General features: G+C 41.0%; 1 protein-coding gene across 1 annotated transcript in view; it reads right to left on the bottom strand.

Annotated features, from left to right (window-relative positions):
* Positions 1–4709: 4709 nt before the first annotated feature.
* The window catches only part of LOC115186779 (zinc finger protein 271-like), a gene marked incomplete at both ends in the record, with an annotated part of 129441 nt that continues 113342 nt past the window's right edge, over positions 4710–20808 (bottom strand). Inside the window, one exon of the mRNA XM_029746279.1 lies at positions 4710–5413. Coding sequence (XP_029602139.1) covers positions 4710–5413 — 704 coding nt within the window. The remainder of the gene's footprint in view (positions 5414–20808) is intronic.

Genomic DNA, 20808 nt, shown 5'->3' with positions numbered 1-20808 from the left:
CATGCGATGGCTTCGCCAAGATGGCCTGCTCTTTGTGAAGTGGATGGATACCAGAGAGGTGGTCATGTGCTCCAGTATCCACAAGTCCTTCAGTGGAGATCACGTTGTCAGGCGTGTGAAGGGCGCTACTGGAGCATGGACAGCCAAAAATGCCCCCATTCCTGCAGCTATCAAGGACTATAACAAGAGCATGGAGGGTGTAGACCTGTCAGATGCGCTGATAGGCTACTATAATGAGCTCCACAAGACCATGAAATGGTACAATACTTTTTTTTATCATTTCATTGACATTGCTGTTGTGAATTCATTCATCATACAGAAGGAAATGGCCAAGAGCTGTGGAAAGCCCCCCATCTCACAGCTAGCCTTCCGAGAGCTGCTCATCCAGGAGCTTGCTAGCTACAGCAAGTCCACTGCAGCACCTTCTGTCCCCTCTACCTCTGTCCCCTCTACCTCTTCTGGTCCTTCAACCAGTGGTGTTCACCTGCCTAAATTCATCTCTGCAGGCATGAATGTGCCTCAGGGCAAAAAGGGCACAGTGGGGAGGTGACGCTGTACCCTTTGTCACAGGAAATGCCCCATCACCTGCACCACCTGTTCAGTAACCCTCTGCTTTACAGCAGAAAGAGACTGCTATGGGCCATGGCACAAGCAGCACAATTTTGTGTAGAGGACTGAGGGTCCTCACAACATTGTACATTGAATGTGTGTAAATAGTTACCCTTGTTATTAAAATATTTTCAACATTTTATATTTGAGGGGTGTGTTAGAATATAATTTTTGTATTTTGTATATAGTTTTTTACATCAAAATGTATCACTGTACCAATTTGGCCACTTGGGTACATTTGGGTACATTTGTGTGGGACACCTGGGTGACTTCATGCTCAATGTCATGTAGCTCGCTCATTCCTGAAGATATGTTTCTGAAACTTTTCTCAGATACTGTTGCCCTCTTACATTCTGCATAGAAATTATCCCCAGCATCCTATCTGAATGTTTGGCTGTTCCTTTTCAGTTGAAAGTTGGTGCAACAACAATAGAAACCAGAAAATGTATGTTTGTTTCCTTGTATTTTCTTCTACCAGATCTATTGTGTTATATTCTCCTACATTCAATTCACATTTCCACAAACTTCAGAGTGTTTCCTTTCAAATGAAACCAAGAAAATGCATATCCTTGCTACTGGGCCTGAGCTACAGACAGTTAGATTTGGGTATGTCTTCAGGCGGAAATTAAGAGAAGTGGGGGGGTAGCCCTAACAGGTTTAAGACTCATTTCCACAGTCACACAACTCTCATATCACAGTCACACAACTCTCATATCACAGTCACACAATGCTATTCCCAAACATAGCTAATCAATTACTTGTTTTTCAACAATATTTTAACCTGCAGGAATATTTTCACATTTCTATGTCATGGTTAGTTCCTAGGAAAATGCAACTCATACATTTACATCTTTCAATACTTCTAAAATGGGGTACAGGTTTAAAACAATTACAGGTGCACCGTACTATCTTATACTATACCATAAATGGTCTTAACTAGTAAACACAGATTCCAGTTTTCATCCAGTTCATAGATAGCTGACAGCCTCAGAGCCTACTGACTGGGCCCTGTTTACACCTCCACACAGGAATACACACTCTTTTCTAAAAACTCCACTTTGCGTGTTTCGCTCACCTCTTTCTTTTTTAAAACTACATTTGAGATGTGGTATCCACTCGGCTGGCTGCCTCTCAGAACAAAGGTGGGTCCATTTGCTCCGTTCCCGCAGTGTGGTCTCCCTGAGATCCCAAGTTTGAGGGATCCCTCGTGCATCATTTACCCAGGTCACCAGGAGCGGTCACCAAGTCAAGATTCACATCCCCAAATGTGGTTGTTATTTTCTTTAATATCAATTGAGGAGAGACAAACTTATCACAAGTCAGAGTTATTCTTAAACTAAATCTTTATTCACTTATTAATTAGGGAGCAGGTCAATACAACGTACACATATAAAGTGAATCAATTGAGTGCTCTACGATAATGATGGCTGGTGGACCCAGGGGACAAAAGTACAAAGGTATTTTATACCCCTTTCAACCTACATGACCAACAACAGATGTATAGAACGGGTCACAAGGTTAAGATTTGTATGAAAGATACTTATAATTCTCAGCAGACAGAATCTGCTGTAAAAACAGTACTCTTTGTGTAGAGACCAGGGTCTGGCCCTGAGGTCATCGCTCCCTGGTACCATATAGAACAGAAACATTAACTTATGCTCTGGAATGTGGTCTCTTTAGGTTTTATCACCCAAAAGACATTGTAAATCTCCTGTCAGTGTTTTCTCCCAGAGGCCCATCCTCAGTAGAACACACAGACACTATAGTTCTAAGAACCCTCTATTCTGTTGCATAAAACAACCATTTGATGCAATAAAAGTATTATAACATAATGTTGCAGTTTTGCTCTCAGTGTCCACTGAAAGTTGACTAGTAACAACAACTGGGACCTAAAAGACACCCACCATGAGACCCACTAAATCTTCCCAAGAAGAGGCAAACAAAAGAAAAACCCACACCAAACTTAAAGACAGGAAGCAAACCAAAAAGGTGGAGCAACTAAAGGTGTTGACTCTCCACATGTATCAAGACAACTGGAGCACTGGGCCAGACACTCTTAAATAGAACCTGGACCAGCTCAGGTGAAACACCTTCCCACTAACGAGATGGACAAGCCAGCACAGGTGTAACACATACTGACTAACGAGGTGACACCAATCAGTGCACCCAAGACACATTTCAGTTGAATGCATTCAGTTGTACAACTGACTTGGTATCCCCCTTTCCCACGTGCTAATGTCCAACCTCAAAACATAAATGGAAAAACCAAAGCCTGTAACACCTTCCCCCTTAAGACAAATATATCCTATATTTTGATGGACAAGTTTGCTCACCACCAAAAGAAAACAACTTCCATTTCACATAATCAACTACAATGCTTCACCTTCACCAATATAAACATGGTGTCTACTGGCTGTCAACAATTAAAAACAAGAAAAAACACATATTTCTAAATAATAATATACAATCGTACTATTTTTTTCTCCTTTTTCTGTCTATAGAATCCTAAAACTCACTAGCTTCTAGAACACTCGTCTTCCTAAAACTCACTAGCTTCTAGAACACTCGTCTTCCTAAAACTCACTAGCTTCTAGAACACTCGTCTTCCTAAAACTCACTAGCTTCTAGAACTCTCGTCCCCTTGGAACGAGCCCAAACAAAAATCATCTCAAATACGGAAAAACATGCCGTATAACAAAACTCAAATCAAATTGTACTGCGCCGAATACAACAGACCTAACAGTGAAATGCTGACTTACGAGCCCCTAACCAACAGTGCAGTTTCAAAAAAATACAGAAAAGAATAAGAGATAAAACTCATCTCCAACACGGAAAAACGTGCCAAAATAATATGTGATCCATGGTAACGCTTTGGCTAAATGAACAACACAAAACCTTTTGACTGCCAACCCCAGAGACAATCAGCAACCAAGTTGTCCTTACCACGGACATGTCTGATTTCAAGAGGAAACTCCTGCAATATCTGTAGTAACTTTCCACCTCACTGCGGAGCTTCTCTCTCTTTTCAGGGTTCACTAGATAGGTATGTTGTTGGATCGGGGCCCAGTCCCCAATGTCATGCTCTAGTACATTTGGGTTGGCACATCTGAGAATGAACCCAGATATTCTAAAAGCAGGGCAGCAATGTCAATATAATTGTACCAAAAAATTGTCAGTTGGTTGCATAAATAAATATCATTACTAAATGTTACATGAAATGTAAATATGAAATAGCCCAATGTCAAAACACAGTTTTAAAGTGTCCAAATCATTAACCAATACGCAGAAACAGTTTGTGATATATTGAAAACCTAAAAATAAAATGTGCAATATACACAAACATCTGCCACAATAATCATATTACTTGTATTTTTTTAAACAAGCACCTTATAAACTGTACAAGCACCAAAAACACTGTTGTTTTGACAAGTAGCAATAAATCACTGATATCGATTAGGGGGGAAATCAGGTTGTACGTGCTGTTGAAACTAACACAACTAAAAAAAACACATTGAAATGGGAGATATATTTTCCCTCACTGATTAGAGGACAACCTGCAGAAGACAGTCAGCTACATTTTGGAATGATGCATTTAAATGTCGGGGTCACTGAACAAAGGAACACAACACTTATTTTTCATAACTCATCGATATCACGACGAGATCAATTGCGTGAGAGGAGGGAGAGGAGGTTGCACGTCCTGTTAAAACTAACAGCTCAAAAACCACACGGAATCTGGGAATAATGTGTACATCACTGGTTAGAGGACAATTTGTAGAAAACAGCTAGCTACATTTTGAAGTGTTGCATTGTGATTCAAGTGGGTCACCAACGTGGTATGTGTAACACAACTCTTTTTTTGTTGATTTTCCCCCTGAGGATAATATCCATATCATGTTGAAATCAATAGAACAGGGGGAAAACGTTTAGGGTTCTACATTGTGACATTATTAAAATACTCCTTCTACAATGTTAAAACATTCTACATTGTGACATTAATTCATTGATATCATGAAACAACTCCTTCATGTATGTATTTTCTGATATTTGATCAGAGATCTTTTATCAGATTATCTCTGGTCACAGCTACGAGGTTTCTCTCCTGTGTGTGTTCTCTGGTGTTGAGTCAGATGGCCAGATTGACCAAAACTCTTCCCACATTGATCACAGCTATAAGGCTTCTCTCCTGTGTGTATTCTCTGGTGCACTGTCAGCTGGCCAGATCTACCAAAACTCTTCCCACATTGATCACAGCTATAGGATTTCTCTCCTGTGTGTATTCTCTGGTGCACTGTCAGATTGCTAGATTGACCAAAACTCTTCCCACATTGATCACAGCTATAAGGTTTCTCTCCTGTGTGTCTTCTCTGGTGTAATATCAGACCCCCAGACTCAGTAAAACTCTTCCCACACTGATCACAGCTATATGGTTTCTCTCCTGTGTGTGTTCTCTGGTGTGATGTCAGAATGCAAGATTTACCAAAACTCTTCCCACATTGATCACAGCTATATGGTTTCTCTCCTGTGTGTGTTCTCTGGTGCACTGTCAGATTGCTAGATTGACCAAAACTCTTCCCACATTGATCACAGCTATAAGGTTTCTCTCCTGTGTGTCTTCTCTGGTGTTTAGTCAGACCCCCAGACTCAGTAAAACTCTTCCCACACTGATCCCAGCTATATGGTTTCTCTCCTGTGTGTGTTCTCTGGTGTGATGTCAGATTGCTAGATTTACCAAAACTCTTCCCACATTGATCACAGCTATAGGGTTTCTCTCCTGTGTGTGTTCTCTGATGAATTTTAATGCCTGATGAGGAGGTGAATCTCTTCCCACAGTCAGAGCAGCAGTGAGTTCTCTTCCCTGTGGGTCTCTGCTGGTGTTTCTTGAGGTGTTCTGATCTGGAGAGACTCTTCTCTGCCTCGTCAGCATCATGAGGTTGTTGAGGCTCCCCAGAGGGTCCACGATAGTCACGTCTCTCCTGTGTGAACAACAAAGTCAGACAGACGGTTAAAGGCCCACAACAGCAGAAATCCATTGTTTATTTTAGGTAAAAAGGGATGACCAAATCAAATCAAATGTATTTGTCAGATCATACCCATGAAGTTGTACAACAATTGACGTCTGTTAAATTATTTGACCATTACGACAGTCAACTTAGCAACAATCATATTTTGTCTTGTTTTCACATTAGTAGTAACTAGAAATAAGTTATTCATGTTGTTGAAACTCTAAGCAGTGTGCCAGACGACTTTTGGTCTCCAATATAGGCCCCTTTCTGTGTTTAATAAAATTGCGGCACGAGGGCAATGCACATGCAATTTGATTGCAGAAACACCTCCCTGCTAATGAGGAAACCACTAGTTATGGATGTAGTATATCTGCTAATGAGGAAACCACTAGTTATGGATGTAGTATATCTGCTAATGAGGAAACCACTAGTTATGGATGTAGTATATCTGGTAATGAGGAAACCACTAGTTATGGATGTAGTATACCTGGTAATGAGGAAACCACTAGTTATGGATGTAGTATATCTGGTAATGAGGAAACCACTAGTTATGGATGTAGTATATCTGCTAATGAGGAAACCACTAGTTATGGATGTAGTATATCTGGTAATGAGGAAACCACTAGTTATGGATGTAGTATATCTGGTAATGAGGAAACCACTAGTTATGGATGTAGTATATCTGCTAATGAGGAAACCACTAGTTATGGATGTAGTATATCTGGTAATGAGGAAACCACTAGTTATGGATGTAGTATATCCGCTAATGAGGAAACCACTAGTTATGGATGTAGTATATCTGCTAATGAGGAAACCACTAGTTATGGATGTAGTATATCTGCTAATGAGGAAACCACTAGTTATGGATGTAGTATATCTGCTAATGAGGAAACCACTAGTTATGGATGTAGTATATCTGGTAATGAGGAAACCACTAGTTATGGATGTAGTATATCTGGTAATGAGGACACCACTAGTTATGGATGTAGTATATCTGCTAATGAGGAAACCACTAGGTATGGATGTAGTATATCTGGTAATGAGGAAACCACTAGTTATGGATGTAGTATATCTGCTAATGAGGAAACCACTAGTTATGGATGTAGTATATCTGGTAATGAGGAAACCACTAGTTATGGATGTAGTATATCTGGTAATGAGGAAACCACTAGTTATGGATGTAGTATATCTGGTAATGAGGAAACCACTAGTTATGGATGTAGTATATCTGCTAATGAGGAAACCACTAGTTATGGATGTAGTATATCTGCTAATGAGGAAACCACTAGTTATGGATGTAGTATATCTGGTAATGAGGAAACCACTAGTTATGGATGTAGTATATCTGGTAATGAGGAAACCACTAGTTATGGATGTAGTATATCTGCTAATGAGGAAACCACTAGTTATGGATGTAGTATATCTGCTAATGAGGAAACCACTAGTTATGGATGTAGTATATCTGGTAATGAGGAAATCACTAGTTATGGATGTAGTATATCTGCCTGGAGCAAAAATGGCGAGCAAAGATTTTAGTTTTTCACAATGTATTCTGAATGTGAATGGGGGTAAACTCAGGGGAGTAACCTCCATTTCCAGGTTTCTTATGAGTTCATTTCACACTACTTTGGATTATAATTGTAAGGCTCGTTTGAATGTCCTGCTTAATATAATGTTTGTGTCATCATCGCAAATCAACTGCTTTATACTTTTAAAAAAACACTTCAACCAGTAAAATGTTTTTTGGCTAGCTTTTCCATCAGCCTGACAATGAGGGTTTGTACACTAAGTGTTTGCCAAATTGGCACAAAACTTCACCTAACAATAACATAGACCTACTGTAGGACCCCTAACTTCACCTCACAACAACACAGACCTACTGTAGGACCCATAACTTCACCTTACAACAGACCTACTGTAGGACCCATAACTTAACTGGTTACACATATAGAAGTAGGACTAGTCTACCTGGTTACACATATAGAAGTAGGACTAGTCTACCTGGTTACACATATAGAAGTACGACTAGTCTACCTGGTTACACATATAGAAGTAGGACTAGTCTACCTGGTTACACATATAGAAGTAGGACTAGTCTACCTGGTTACACATATAGAAGTAGGACTAGTCTACCTGATTACCCATATAGAAGTAGGACTAGTCTACCTGGTTACACATATAGAAGTAGGACTAGTCTACCTGGTTACACATATAGAAGTAGGACTAGTCTACCTGGTTACACATATAGAAGTAGGACTAGTCTACCTGGTTACACATATAGAAGTAGGACTAGTCTACCTGGTTACCCATATAGAAGTAGGACTAGTCTACCTGGTTACACATATAGAAGTAGGACTAGTCTACCTGGTTACACATATAGAAGTAGGACTAGTCTACCTGGTTACCCATATAGAAGTAGGACTAGTCTACCTGGTTACACATATAGAAGTAGGACTAGTCTACCTGGTTACCCATATAGAAGTAGGACTAGTCTACCTGGTTACACATATAGAAGTAGGACTAGTCTACCTGGTTACCCATATAGAAGTAGGACTAGTCTACCTGGTTACACATATAGAAGTAGGACTAGTCTACCTGGTTACACATATAGAAGTAGGACTAGTCTACCTGGTTACCCATATAGAAGTAGGACTAGTCTACCTGGTTACCCATATAGAAGTAGGACTAGTCTACCTGGTTACCCATATAGAAGTAGGACTAGTCTACCTGGTTACCCATATAGAAGTAGGACTAGTCTACCTGGTTACCCATATAGAAGTAGGACTAGTCTACCTGGTTACACATATAGAAGTAGGACTAGTCTACCTGGTTACCCATATAGAAGTAGGACTAGTCTACCTGATTACACATATAGAAGTAGGACTAGTCTTCCTGGCCTGTGGGCAAATGTAGGCCTATAAATGTGCCCATTTGGGGATGTCTGATAGTATTTCTGATTGTCTTAATGCACCACCACTAATGAGTTGGAGCTTCTCAAAGTAATTTTTCTTCACCTCAAACAGCAAGTAAACAAAGTCTAATCAAAATCAATTGCAAATGAGAATAGTTATTACAAGTATTTGAAAAATATTTCCAGCTCTCGTCCTTTCGATAACCACTTGGAACGAAAGGGAAAAATGTAATTCTCTGATCCTGTGGAAATGTCATAAAATACCTGATTACTTCTTCTCCTTTGCACAAATAGCCAACAGCTGTGCCTGTCCAGAACTCACTGGTGCGGGAAACCGAGGGCCCAGAATATTTTATACAATGTTTCAAGTTCGTTGTAGACATGCCATGTGAATTATAGGATATTTATTTGCAATGTTGTTATTTGTTGGCTTTATGTAGGCAATTTTTTACATAGTTGGCAATGAAAGTTACTTTTAGATTTGTATAATTTTCATTTAGATTTAGATAGAATGTAGATTAATCACAGACAATGATTTTGAGATACTATTATGAATGAAATTAACCTGTTCCAGTAAAATGTGCATATTAAAATCATAACTGGCACCAAATCAGTAGAAATGGTCAGATAAATTTGAACTCCAAACGTAGGTTGCTGACTGCTTGTGTAGCCTATTACCAGCAACGTCAGAATGTATGAAGGCCAGCAGGAGGAGGTGGTTCAGGAAGAGTTTATTCTCTTCTGGTTGGGCTATATTGATGTAATGGCATGCAAATAAATTGGCTGAATATTATACAATGACTTATCAACAGCTCTAATAATTTTCTTCCACAGGAAATCTACACTGGCAGTTATAGAATATACTATATATCCTAGAAACCTGGTTAAACTATCATTATGACATCATGGATGAATTCTAGAATATACTATATATCCTAGAAACCTGGTTAAACTATCATTATGACATCATGGATGAATTCTAGAATATACTATATAGCCTAGAAACCTGGTTAAACTATCATTATGACATCATGGATGAATTCTAGAATATACTATATAGCCTAGAAACCTGGTTAAACTATCATTATGACATCATGGATGAATTCTAGAATATACTATATAGCCTAGAAACCTGGTTAAACTATCATTATGACATCATGGATGAATTCTAGAATGTACTATATAGCCTAGAAACCTGGTTAAACTATCATTATGACATCAAGGATGAATTCTAGAATATACTATATATCCTAGAAACCTGGTTAAACTATCATTATGACATCATGGATGAATTCTAGAATATACTATATAGCCTAGAAACCTGGTTAAACTATCATTATGACATCATGGATGAATTCTAGAATATAGGGGATAGCCTGAAGGTTGCTACAATAGCTTTCTCTATGAATTTGAGAGTGATTACATTTCTCCATCCCCCATCCCTCAGCTGTTTACCAGCTGAAACCGGGCCCAGATATCCAGTTTCCTCCTCCTCCTTTTTCGATGTGACAGTGATCTCCTCCTCCTCCTCTTTCACTCCATAAACAGCATCCTCCTCCTCTTTAACTGTAACATCCTCCTCCTCTTTCACTCTGAACGCGTATTTTTCTTCTTTCACAGTAACGGCCTCACCCTCTACTTCTTGTTTTACTGTGACATCCTCCTCTTCTTTCACTCTGAACGCGTCTTTTTCTTCTTTCACAGTAATGGCCTCACCCTCTACTTCTTGTTTTACTGTGATGTTCTCTTCTTTAGCAGGAGAGTAGCTCAGTGACCGCATGGTTGTGAATGTTAGCTAGCTAGGCTAATGCTAACTTAACCAGCCCGCTAGCTGAATAATAACAACACCACCGTAAATATGAAATTAAATCGGATAACTAACTAGACGACAGTAGTGGGTTTAAAACACAGAGGCTAATATACACTAACGCGTCTAAAGAGCTTTATTGTTTCGGCTATTTTATTTTTTTTCGTCAACCGTTCCATAGCATCTTAAACTTCTTACCGGGCCGGCACTAGGAGAGAGGGGTACCCCTACACAGAACTGAACTGGATCAAAGATGGTGGACAGAAACACTAGGAGAGAGGGGTACCCCTACACAGAACTGAACTGGATCAAAGATGGCGGACAGAAACACTAGGAGAGAGGGGTTCCCCTACACAGAACTGAACTGGATCAAAGATGGAGGACAGAAATACTAGGAGAGAGGGGTACCCCTACACAGAACTGAACTGGATCAAAGATGGCGGACAGAAACACTAGGAGAGAGGGGTACCCCTACACAGAACTGAACTGGATCAAAGATGGCGGACAGAAATACTAGGAGAGAGGGGTACCCCTACACAGAACTGAACTGGATCAAAGATGGCGGACAGAAATTCTAGGAGAAAGGGGTACCCCTACACAGAACTGAACTGGATCAAAGATGGCGGACAGAAATACTAGGAGAGAGGGGTACCCCTACACAGAACTGAACTGGATCAAAGATGGAGGACAGAAACACTAGGAGAGAGGGGTACCCCTACACAGAACTGATCTGGATCAAAGATGGCGGACAGAAATACTAGGAGAGAGGGGTACCCCTACACAGAACTGAACTGGATCAAAGATGGAGGACAGAAATACTAGGAGAGAGGGGTACCCCTACACAGAACTGAACTGGATCAAAGATGGAGGACAGAAACACTAGGAGAGAGGGGTACCCCTACACAGAACTGAACTGGATCAAAGATGGAGGACAGAAATACTAGGAGAGAGGGGTACCCCTACACAGAACTGAACTGGATCAAAGATGGAGGACAGAAATACTAGGAGAGAGGGGTACCCCTACACAGAACTGAACTGGATCAAAGATGGCGGACAGAAATACTAGGATGGAAGCAAATGTAAGGGATTATAACGAATCATGCAGAAACATGTACAGTTGACAGGATTGTTAGTTCATGTAGCGACAAACGATTATGCTTTTTTTTTATCGTAAAGTTCATTTACGAAAATCGCGATTTAGCAAGCTAGCTGACTAGCTAACATTAGCCAGCTAGCCGACTAGCTAACATTAGCCAGCTAGCCGACTAGCTAACATTAGCCAGCTAACCGACTAGCTAACATTAACCAGCTAGCCGACTAGCTAACATTAGCCAGCTAGCTGACTAGCTAACATTAGCCAGCTAGCCGACTAGCTAACATTAGCCAGCTAGCTGACTAGCTTTATGGGTGTTGTGACATGAGTATGAAATTGTACTTCTGGTTGTTTTAGGGACTCCTGAAACAACCAGCAAACCAGGCTGTCGTTTTGTGAAACAGTGGATGTATAGAATCTAGCGAGCTGAAGAATTTACTGCAAATTGAATGTACAATTGTGTAAGCTTGCCTTGCTGATATTTGCCATGCAGATAGATGAAATAACGTAGCAAGCTATGTTCTTGCTTATTGTGCAGTGGATGATTAAAATACCTGTATGTCTATGGATGTGTAGCTAGCTATCTAGCCGATCTGTGTATGGACCCAAACGTTTGGTATACATATTAGTTCAGAACCTATGAACCTCAGCTATCATAGCCAGTTGTATCAACTTCAAAACAGCCTGAATGACATTAATGAAGCCTATGGATTGAGTAGAAAATAATATCATGTTGTGCCAAGGATGCAAGTCGTATATACATGTAGTTATTACCATGCATGAGATCCCCACATTGTAGCCTGTACATTTAATATATTCACTGATCATGTACTCTACCTTGGCAAATAAAGGTGCAGTTTAGGTATGAATGTCTTTGAGATTATTTTTCAGTCATATCCAATACCAGGAGTATCAAATTCCAGTCTTTGAATGACGCTGTGTCTGCATGTATGGATTACAATTATACACTTCAACAGTGTTTACCAATCTTGGTCGTGGGACATCAATGGTTACACATTGTAACTAATAGACTAGAAACAGGATTTAACTAGGTAATTCATATATACTGCTCAAAAAAATAAAAGGAACACTAAAATAACACATCCTAGATCTGAATGAATGAAATAATCTTATTAAATATTTTTTCTTTACATAGTTGAATGTGCTGACAACAAAATCCCACAAAAATAATCAATGGAAATCCAATTTATCAACCCATGGAGGTCTGGATTTGGAGTCACACTCAAAATAAAGTGGAAAACCACACTACAGGCTGATCCAACTTTGATGTAATGTCCTTAAAACAAGTCAAAATGAGGCTCAGTAGTGTGTGTGGCCTCCACGTGCCTGTATGACCTCCCTACAACGCTTGGGCATGCTCCTGATGAGGTGGCGGATGGTCTCCTGAGGGATCTCCTCCCAGACCTGGACTAAAGCATCTGCCAACTCCTGGACAGTGTGTGGTGCAACATGGCTTTGGTGGATGGAGCGAGACATGATGTCCCAGATGTGCTCAATTGGATTCAGGTCTGGGGAACGGGCAGGCCAGTCCATAGCATCAATGCCTTCCTCTTGCAGGAACTGCTGACACACTCCAGCCACATGAGGTTTAGCATTGTCTTGCATTAGGAGGAACCCAGGGCCAACCGCACCAGCATATGGTCTCACAAGGGGTCTGAGGATCTCATCTCGGTACCTAATGGCAGTCAGGCTACCTCTGGCGAGCACATGGAGGGCTGTGCGGCCCCCCAAAGAAATGCCACCCCACACCATGACTGACCCACCGCCAAACCGGTCATGCTGGAGGATGTTGCAGGCAGCAGAACGTTCTCCACGGCGTCTCCAGACTCTGTCACGTCTGTCACATCTGCTCAGTGTGAGCCTGCTTTCATCTGTGAAGAGCACAGGGCGCCAGTGGCGAATTTGCCAATCTTGGTGTTCTCTGGCAAATGCCAAACGTCCTGCACGGTGTTGGGCTGCTGTAAGCACAGCCCCCACCTGTGGACGTCGGGCCCTCATACCACCCTCATGGAGTCTGTTTCTGACCGTTTGAGCAGACACAAGCACATTTGTGGCCTGCTGGAGGTCATTTTGCAGGGCTCTTGCAGTGCTCCTCCTGCTCCTCCTAGCACAAAGGCGGAGGTAGCGGTCCTGCTTCTGGGTTGTTGCCCTCCTAAGGCCTCCTCCACGTCTCCTGATGTACTGGCCTGTCTCCTGGTAGCGCCTCCATGCTCTGGACACTACGCTGACAGACACAGCAAACCTTCTTGCCACAGCTCGCATTGATGTGCCATCCTGGATGAGCTGCACTACCTGAGCCACTTGTGTGGGTTGTAGACTCCGTCTCATGCTACCACTAGAGTGAAAGCACCGCCAGCATTCAAAAGTGACCAAAACATCAGCCAGGAAGCATAGGAACTGAGAAGTGGTCTGTGGTCATCACCTGCAGAACCACTTCTTTATTGGGGGTGTCTTGCTAATTGCCTATAATTTCCATCTGTTGTCTATTCCATTTGCACAACAGCATGTGAAATTTATTGTCAATCAGTGTTGCTTCCTAAGTGGACAGTTTGATTTCACAGAAGTGTGATTGACTTGGAGTTGCATTGTGTTGTTTAAGTGTTCCCTTTATTTTTTTGAGGAGTGTATATTCCTAAATGTGTTTATTTCTGTGTTACAGGGGCAGTCAAGAAATGGAACAGCAAGGCCACAGAACATGACATAAGCAGAGCTGTGGGAGACCACCTCAAGCCCCTGGTAGAGCCGGGGGTGGTGTTTACCACTCCACCACGCCTTCAGCAGGCTGGAAAAGTGGGATTGATACTAATAGACTAATAGACTAATAAACTAATAGACTAGAAACAGGATTTAACTAGTTAATTCATATATACAGAAATATAATGTTAAAAAACAGAACACTACACTTCCTATGCATCATGTAAATACTCTAACACTGGTTCATCTCAACATCTAATGTCCTTCATCTGCATTGATCTGGTAAACACAGGATAGGTGGAGTATTTCATCACATTACACTTCATTTCAACCAGTAGAGAATGTGAAACGCTTTATTGAAAAGCTCATTATCCAAGTGTTATAAATACAAGTTCAATCTGTACTTCAATGCACATCTGTTGAGCATTATAAAAACAGAGGAAGAAAGAGGAGGTGGTGAGAGAGGTGTAAAAGACAGAAAGGGAAAGAGGTAAGCACATAGGAGCAGGGAAGGCAGCACATGATTAATGAATCACAGTGCTACATAAATATTCTCTCAGTTCATCACAATTACATAATAGTGTCTCTCGTCGGCCCAAAGGTTCTTAAAAGCAGGTGAGGTGGCGATGATGGGACTGGGGGTTGGCATCCTCTCACATCAAAACATATCTGCAGACGAGAGACAGATGGAGAGAGAGAACATGTTTAAACCTTGTGTTTTTATTTTTTATTCTAACATTGTTAGTCATCAATCAGGAGGTGAAATGCAAAACTGACCTTGGATCATTAACTCTGGGACTACTGCATCTCTATCTTTATTTCAATGTAAAGCATCTCTTTAATAATACTTCCTGTATAATATAAACTGACCTGGGATCATTAACTCTGGGACTATTGCATCTCTATCTGTATTTCAATGTAAAGCATCTCTTTAATAATACTTCCTGTATAATATAAACTGACCTGGGATCATTAACTCTGGCACTACTGCATCTCTGTCTGTATTTCAATGTAAAGCATCGCTTTAATAATGCTTCCTGTTGACCTGACCAAGTGACCTCTCACCTCTGACCATGCTGTGCCCTCTATGTAGCCAGTTCAGATGCAGGAGGGGTTCACCGACACAGCTGATATAACCTAGAGGATTTAGGGAGAAGAGGAGAGAGGGATGAAGTGAAGGAGAGAGACTGTTATTGAGAAAATAAGGTAGTTAAAGTGACAGTGTTCAACAGGAATCTGTGTGGCCTCACCTGGTATCCACACCACACTAAGTGGCTGCAGAGTACTTTATGCTGAAAAACATGAACGGACACACGAGGACAAACAATATAGTGTAGTTATAGAAATAATGAAGTGTCTTACTATTCTCCATGGTTGGCCCTCTTGCCTATTCTTTGAAGGTGGAAGGAGAACACAGTTATACACCTGAGCCTGTTAACTGCACAACACAATCCATCAATCAGATTGATACATGAGTGTGTAGGTGTGGGTTATAGGGTGTCTAATTGTTCTACATTTTTTCAATATGGGTGATTTAAAAAAGCCTGTTTTGTTTTTGTACAGACATCACACCCTTACCTAAACTGCACCCTCACCTGAGAAGTAGAAATGAAAGGGAGAGAAACTGTGAATTGAATAACTGCAGTTGACATAGCTAAGTAAATGGAAGAATACTCTTATTGCAATGTGAATGGCTCTTAAAAGAGCCTTTGGTTGTGCATAGTGACGTCTATGGTGTTGCCAGGGAACAGCACCCTCTTTGAAGAAGTAGGAGGTGAAGATCTCCTGCACACGGATTGCCTCTCTTGCTGCGTTGTTGGACCCCATCCTTGAAACATCCTGCAGAGCAGCAGACTCCTCCTCTGGCACACGGCGGCGAGCTGCAGATACCCTCCTGGTCCTCGTGTCCATCCTCATGAAGTTACGCAGGACACAGGTAGCCTTCACACACCTGAATTCCTCCAGGAGGCAGTCCCAGATGACCCTGGTCACCCAACCTTGCAGTGCCCTACATGGTAACTGTAGGCAATCGTTATGAAGGAATCTCCAGTTACAAGGTATCTGTAGGAATATGGAAGACAATGTAATTATTATTAATAATAATAATTATTAGTAATTATTAGACTGTTACATCACCAGGTCATTGTGGATTACTAAAGTATAATATCCCTGATAACAAATCATGATAACATTGGATTGATAGATGCATGGGCACACATATGTACATGTGTAGCATATGACAATAACAGGATCATATCAAGGATGGCATCACAAATGAATACATAAATACCACTTGAAGCTTGATGATGAGTTGATCATTTGAATCAGCTGTGCAGTGTGAAGGCAAAAACAACAATGTGCCCCTTTGAGTCCCCAGGACTGAGAACCACTGCTCTTCATTGGGACCTCTTCATATGTAGACTGGCTTTCATAGAGCTCTTTATCTGAGGACAGACAACCTCACAAGAAACAGACTTCATTATAGTCAAATTACACCACACTGAATATTATGTTACTATTATCTCCGTCCTCACTTCTAGGGACAGGAACTACACAAAAGTACCTGCCCTATCCAGAATAGCCTCCTCTCTCACTGACAGTTGTGGCTGCTATCCTTTCACCCTCCTCCATGGCTGTTAGCTAGCTACCTACAAATGCATTTGGAGTTTGTTTTTTACAGTGATAAATACGTCAAGATGGCTAGCTAATATGAAGTTAGGTAGATGGTGATATTTAATTCACTTAGCTATCTATCTATACAGTATTTGAAGTTGGTTAGATAGCTAGCAAGCCAACTAGCTAGCTCATTTAGCAGCTCATTTGAGTTAGCCTGCACTGTAGCTAGTTAGCTAATAATACATCGTTGTTTTTTTACATTTTCAAAATCTATTTACTTACTTGAATAGGTTCTCCCAGCCATGTGGACAACTGGAAACAGGGCAGTAAAGTTTGTCACCAGAGCGTTTTAGAGGATATTACTATTGAACTATGTACCCATTTAATAACCAGACCTTCATACAAACTTGCTCTGCTGAATTCTTGATGGAGTCACAATGGGCGGCCTAAGAGGCATCTAGTCCATCTGCTGACTGGACGCAGTTCAGTAAAATGTACATTTTATCTTCAGACAACAAGTTAAAGTGTAGGAAGCATGAGTTTTTACTCACCAGTGTAACAACACAGTGTGGTTAAAGACTTAGTAAGTTAGTTGTAGCCATGATCTGGCTACCTGTAAGTACAAACAGTTATGTTTTTGTGTTGTTACATATTTCTTAATTTATTTCTGGATATCTTCTAAACTACCCACAATGCACTATTTCTCTACGTCATATGGAGGATCTACTCTGTGCTACAGAGTTTGTATGCTAGCTCGGTAGCTAGCTCCAGCTTGTCAACATTAGCTACACCTCATGCGTTTCATATACTGTGTGGTTGTGTTATCTAGTGGGAACCCATGAGTGCAAACGATTGGTTTAATATGAAGTTATACATTTGAAGTTATTTCTGTTGTAGTTTACATCATAGGGAATAGGCTGGTCCTCCATATTACTTCACACCTGACTTTGGCATTCTTCTGAATTCTGATTGGATTTATGTAATAACTCTAAAAATAGAACAGTGAGGTGTAACTTTGCATTGGGACTTAAAAATATTTTATTTTATATTTTATAAGCAATACACACACAAACGACATCATACTAACATTAACTACGTCACACCTTCCCAGACCCACTAGCACACATCTTCAGCGCCCGCATCTCAACACTGACACACCCCCATCTCCAGCTCCTGCATCACTCTCCACCACATGGCCTCAAACTGCACCATTTTATTTCTCTCTGTCGCCCAGCACTTTACATGTTTAGATAATAAAGCATTTGACCTTTCTATTGCGTTAACAGTAATATTGTACTTCTGACAGCCAACTTTCTAACTCCGCCCATAACTTTATGACGTCATAACATTCCCAGAAGGATTATTGAGTCATTGTTAGTTTTACACTGAAGACATGACTCTGCCGTTGTGCTGTAGAATTAGGGGATTTTGTCTCTTGTATAATAAGGGACTAACATCTGTCCCAACATCACAGGCCACAGACTTTGATACAGTTAAAGACTTCCAAAAGTGTTTTAATGGGGTTTCTCCCTGTGCACCTGCCAATGTAAATCCATTGAACGAGACAAGTTACCAGACAGGACATATTGCTAATGCTCTTCCTATTGATAACCTGAATGACAATTAATTTGTGGGTGGTGGTGGTGATGACGGCCTATTCGATGACGTCGTCCATCGGGATTCTCCAAAAAAGAAGATGCTCTGGATTGATCACTGGAGTCAGATGTGAAGGAGGAGGTTGATCATCAGGAGTCAGATGTGAAGGAGGAGGTTGATCATCAGGAGTCAGATGTGAAGGAGGAGGTTGATCATCAGGAGTCAGATGTGAAGGAGGAGGTTGATCATCAGGAGTCAGATGTGAAGGAGGAGGTTGATCATTAGGAGTCAGATGTGAAGGAGGAGGTTGATCATCAGGAGTCATATGTGAATGAGGAGGTTGATCATCAGGAGTCAGATGTGAAGGAGGAGGATGATCATCAGGAGTCAGATGTGAAGGAGGAGGTTGATCATCAGGAGTCAGATGTGAAGGAGGAGGTTAATCATCAGGAGTCAGATGTGAAGGAGGAGGTTGATCATCAGGAGTCAGATGTGAAGGAGGAGGTTGATCGTCAGGAGTCAGATGTGAAGGAGGAGGTTGATCATCAGGAGTCAGATGTGAAGGAGGAGGTTGATCATCAGGAGTCAGATGTGAAGGAGGAGGTTGATCATCAGGAGTCAGATGTGAAGGAGGAGGTTAATCATCAGGAGTCAGATGTGAAGGAGGAGGTTGATCATCAGGAGTCAGATGTGAAGGAGGAGGTTGACCATCAGGAGTCAGATGTGAAGGAGGAGGTTAATCATCAGGAGTCAGATGTGAAGGAGGAGGTTGATCATCAGGAGTCAGATGTGAAGGAGGAGGTTGATCATCAGGAGTCAGATGTGAAGGAGGAGGTTGATCATCAGGAGTCAGATGTAAAGGAGGAGGTTGATCATCAGGAGTCAGATGTGAAGGAGGAGGTTGATCATCAGAAGTCAGATGTGAAGGAGGAGGTTGATCATCAGGAGTCAGATGTGAAGGAGGAGGTTGATCATGGGGAGTCAGATGTGAAGGAGGAGGTTGATCATCGGGAGTCAGATGTGAAGGAGGAGGTTGATCATCAGGAGTCAGATGTGAAGTAGGAGGTTGATCATCAGGAGTCAGATGTGAAGGAGGAGGTTGATCATCAGGAGTCAGATGTGAAGGAGGAGGTTGATCATCAGGAGTCAGATGTGAAGGAGGAGGTTGATCATCAGGAGTCAGATGTGAAGGAGGAGGTTAATCATCAGGAGTCAGATGTGAAGGAGGAGGTTGATCATGGGGAGTCAGATGTGAAGGAGGAGGTTGATCATCAGGAGTCAGATGTGAAGGAGAAGGTTGATCATCAGGAGTCAGATGTGAAGGAGGAGGTTGATCATCAGGAGTCAGATGTGAAGGAGGAGGTTGATCATCAGTGAACCTCTAGGATTGTGGCTGGGCTGGCGTTTACACTTCCAGCTTGGTCATATATTTTGATACATTGAATGTTGATATTGTGAAACTATGTTATATATTTGCACCTCCTGTTTCAGGAAGTGATGTCACTAGGTACTGCCCCTATATATACAGTGCATTCAGAAAGTATTCAGACCCCTTCACTTTTTACACATTTTGTTACATTATTCAAACATTTATGAGGAAAACATTGATTTAATCCATCTACACACAATACCCCATAATGACATCACAATACCCCATAATGACATCACAATACCCCATAATGACATCACAATACTGTCACGCCCTGACCAGGTGAACTCGGGTATTTTGGGTCAGGGTGTGTCATGTTGGGTATTTTTCCTTGGTTTGTTTTCTATGTTAGCTGCGCTTTGGTCCGCTTCCTCATCACCCGACGACGATCGTTACAAATACCCCATAATGACATCACAATACCCCATAATGACAAAGCAAAAACAGGTTTTTATAAATGTTTCAAATGTAACAAAAACAACAACTGAAATATCACATTTACATACAGTACCAGTCAAATGTTTGGACACACCTCCTCATTCAAGGGTTTTTATTTTTACTATTTTCTACATTGTAGAATAATAATGAAGATATTAAAACTATGAAATAACACATATGGAATCATGTAGTAACCAAAAAAGGGTTAAACAAATCAAAATATATTTTCTATTTGAGATTCTTCAAAGTATTCACAATTTGCCTTGATAACAGCTTTGCACACACTTGGCATAGTTGTGTTGTCTTCACTATTATTCTACAACATAGAGAATAGTTAAAATAAAGAAAAAACATTGAATTTGTAGGTGTGTCCAAACAATTGACCGGTACTGAATATGCATTGTGGAGGAGAACTGATCCTAGATCTGTACAAAGGCATAACATCTACAGCAGGAACAACTGTCTGTGTTAAAAAGGCCCAGCTGGATTGAATTGAGCTATTAAAAATGACATATTTGAATGTGAAATGATTTGTTCTGTTTGTCAATACAAGACAGGGTCTGTGGAGGCTTGGTCTATTAGTGGTAG

The sequence above is a fragment of the Salmo trutta genome, unplaced genomic scaffold (genome assembly GCF_901001165.1).
Source record: "Salmo trutta unplaced genomic scaffold, fSalTru1.1, whole genome shotgun sequence".
Taxonomy (NCBI): Eukaryota; Metazoa; Chordata; class Actinopteri; order Salmoniformes; family Salmonidae; genus Salmo; species Salmo trutta.
Note: the sequence above shows the minus strand (reverse complement) of the source record. Positions and strands in the feature narration are given on the sequence as shown.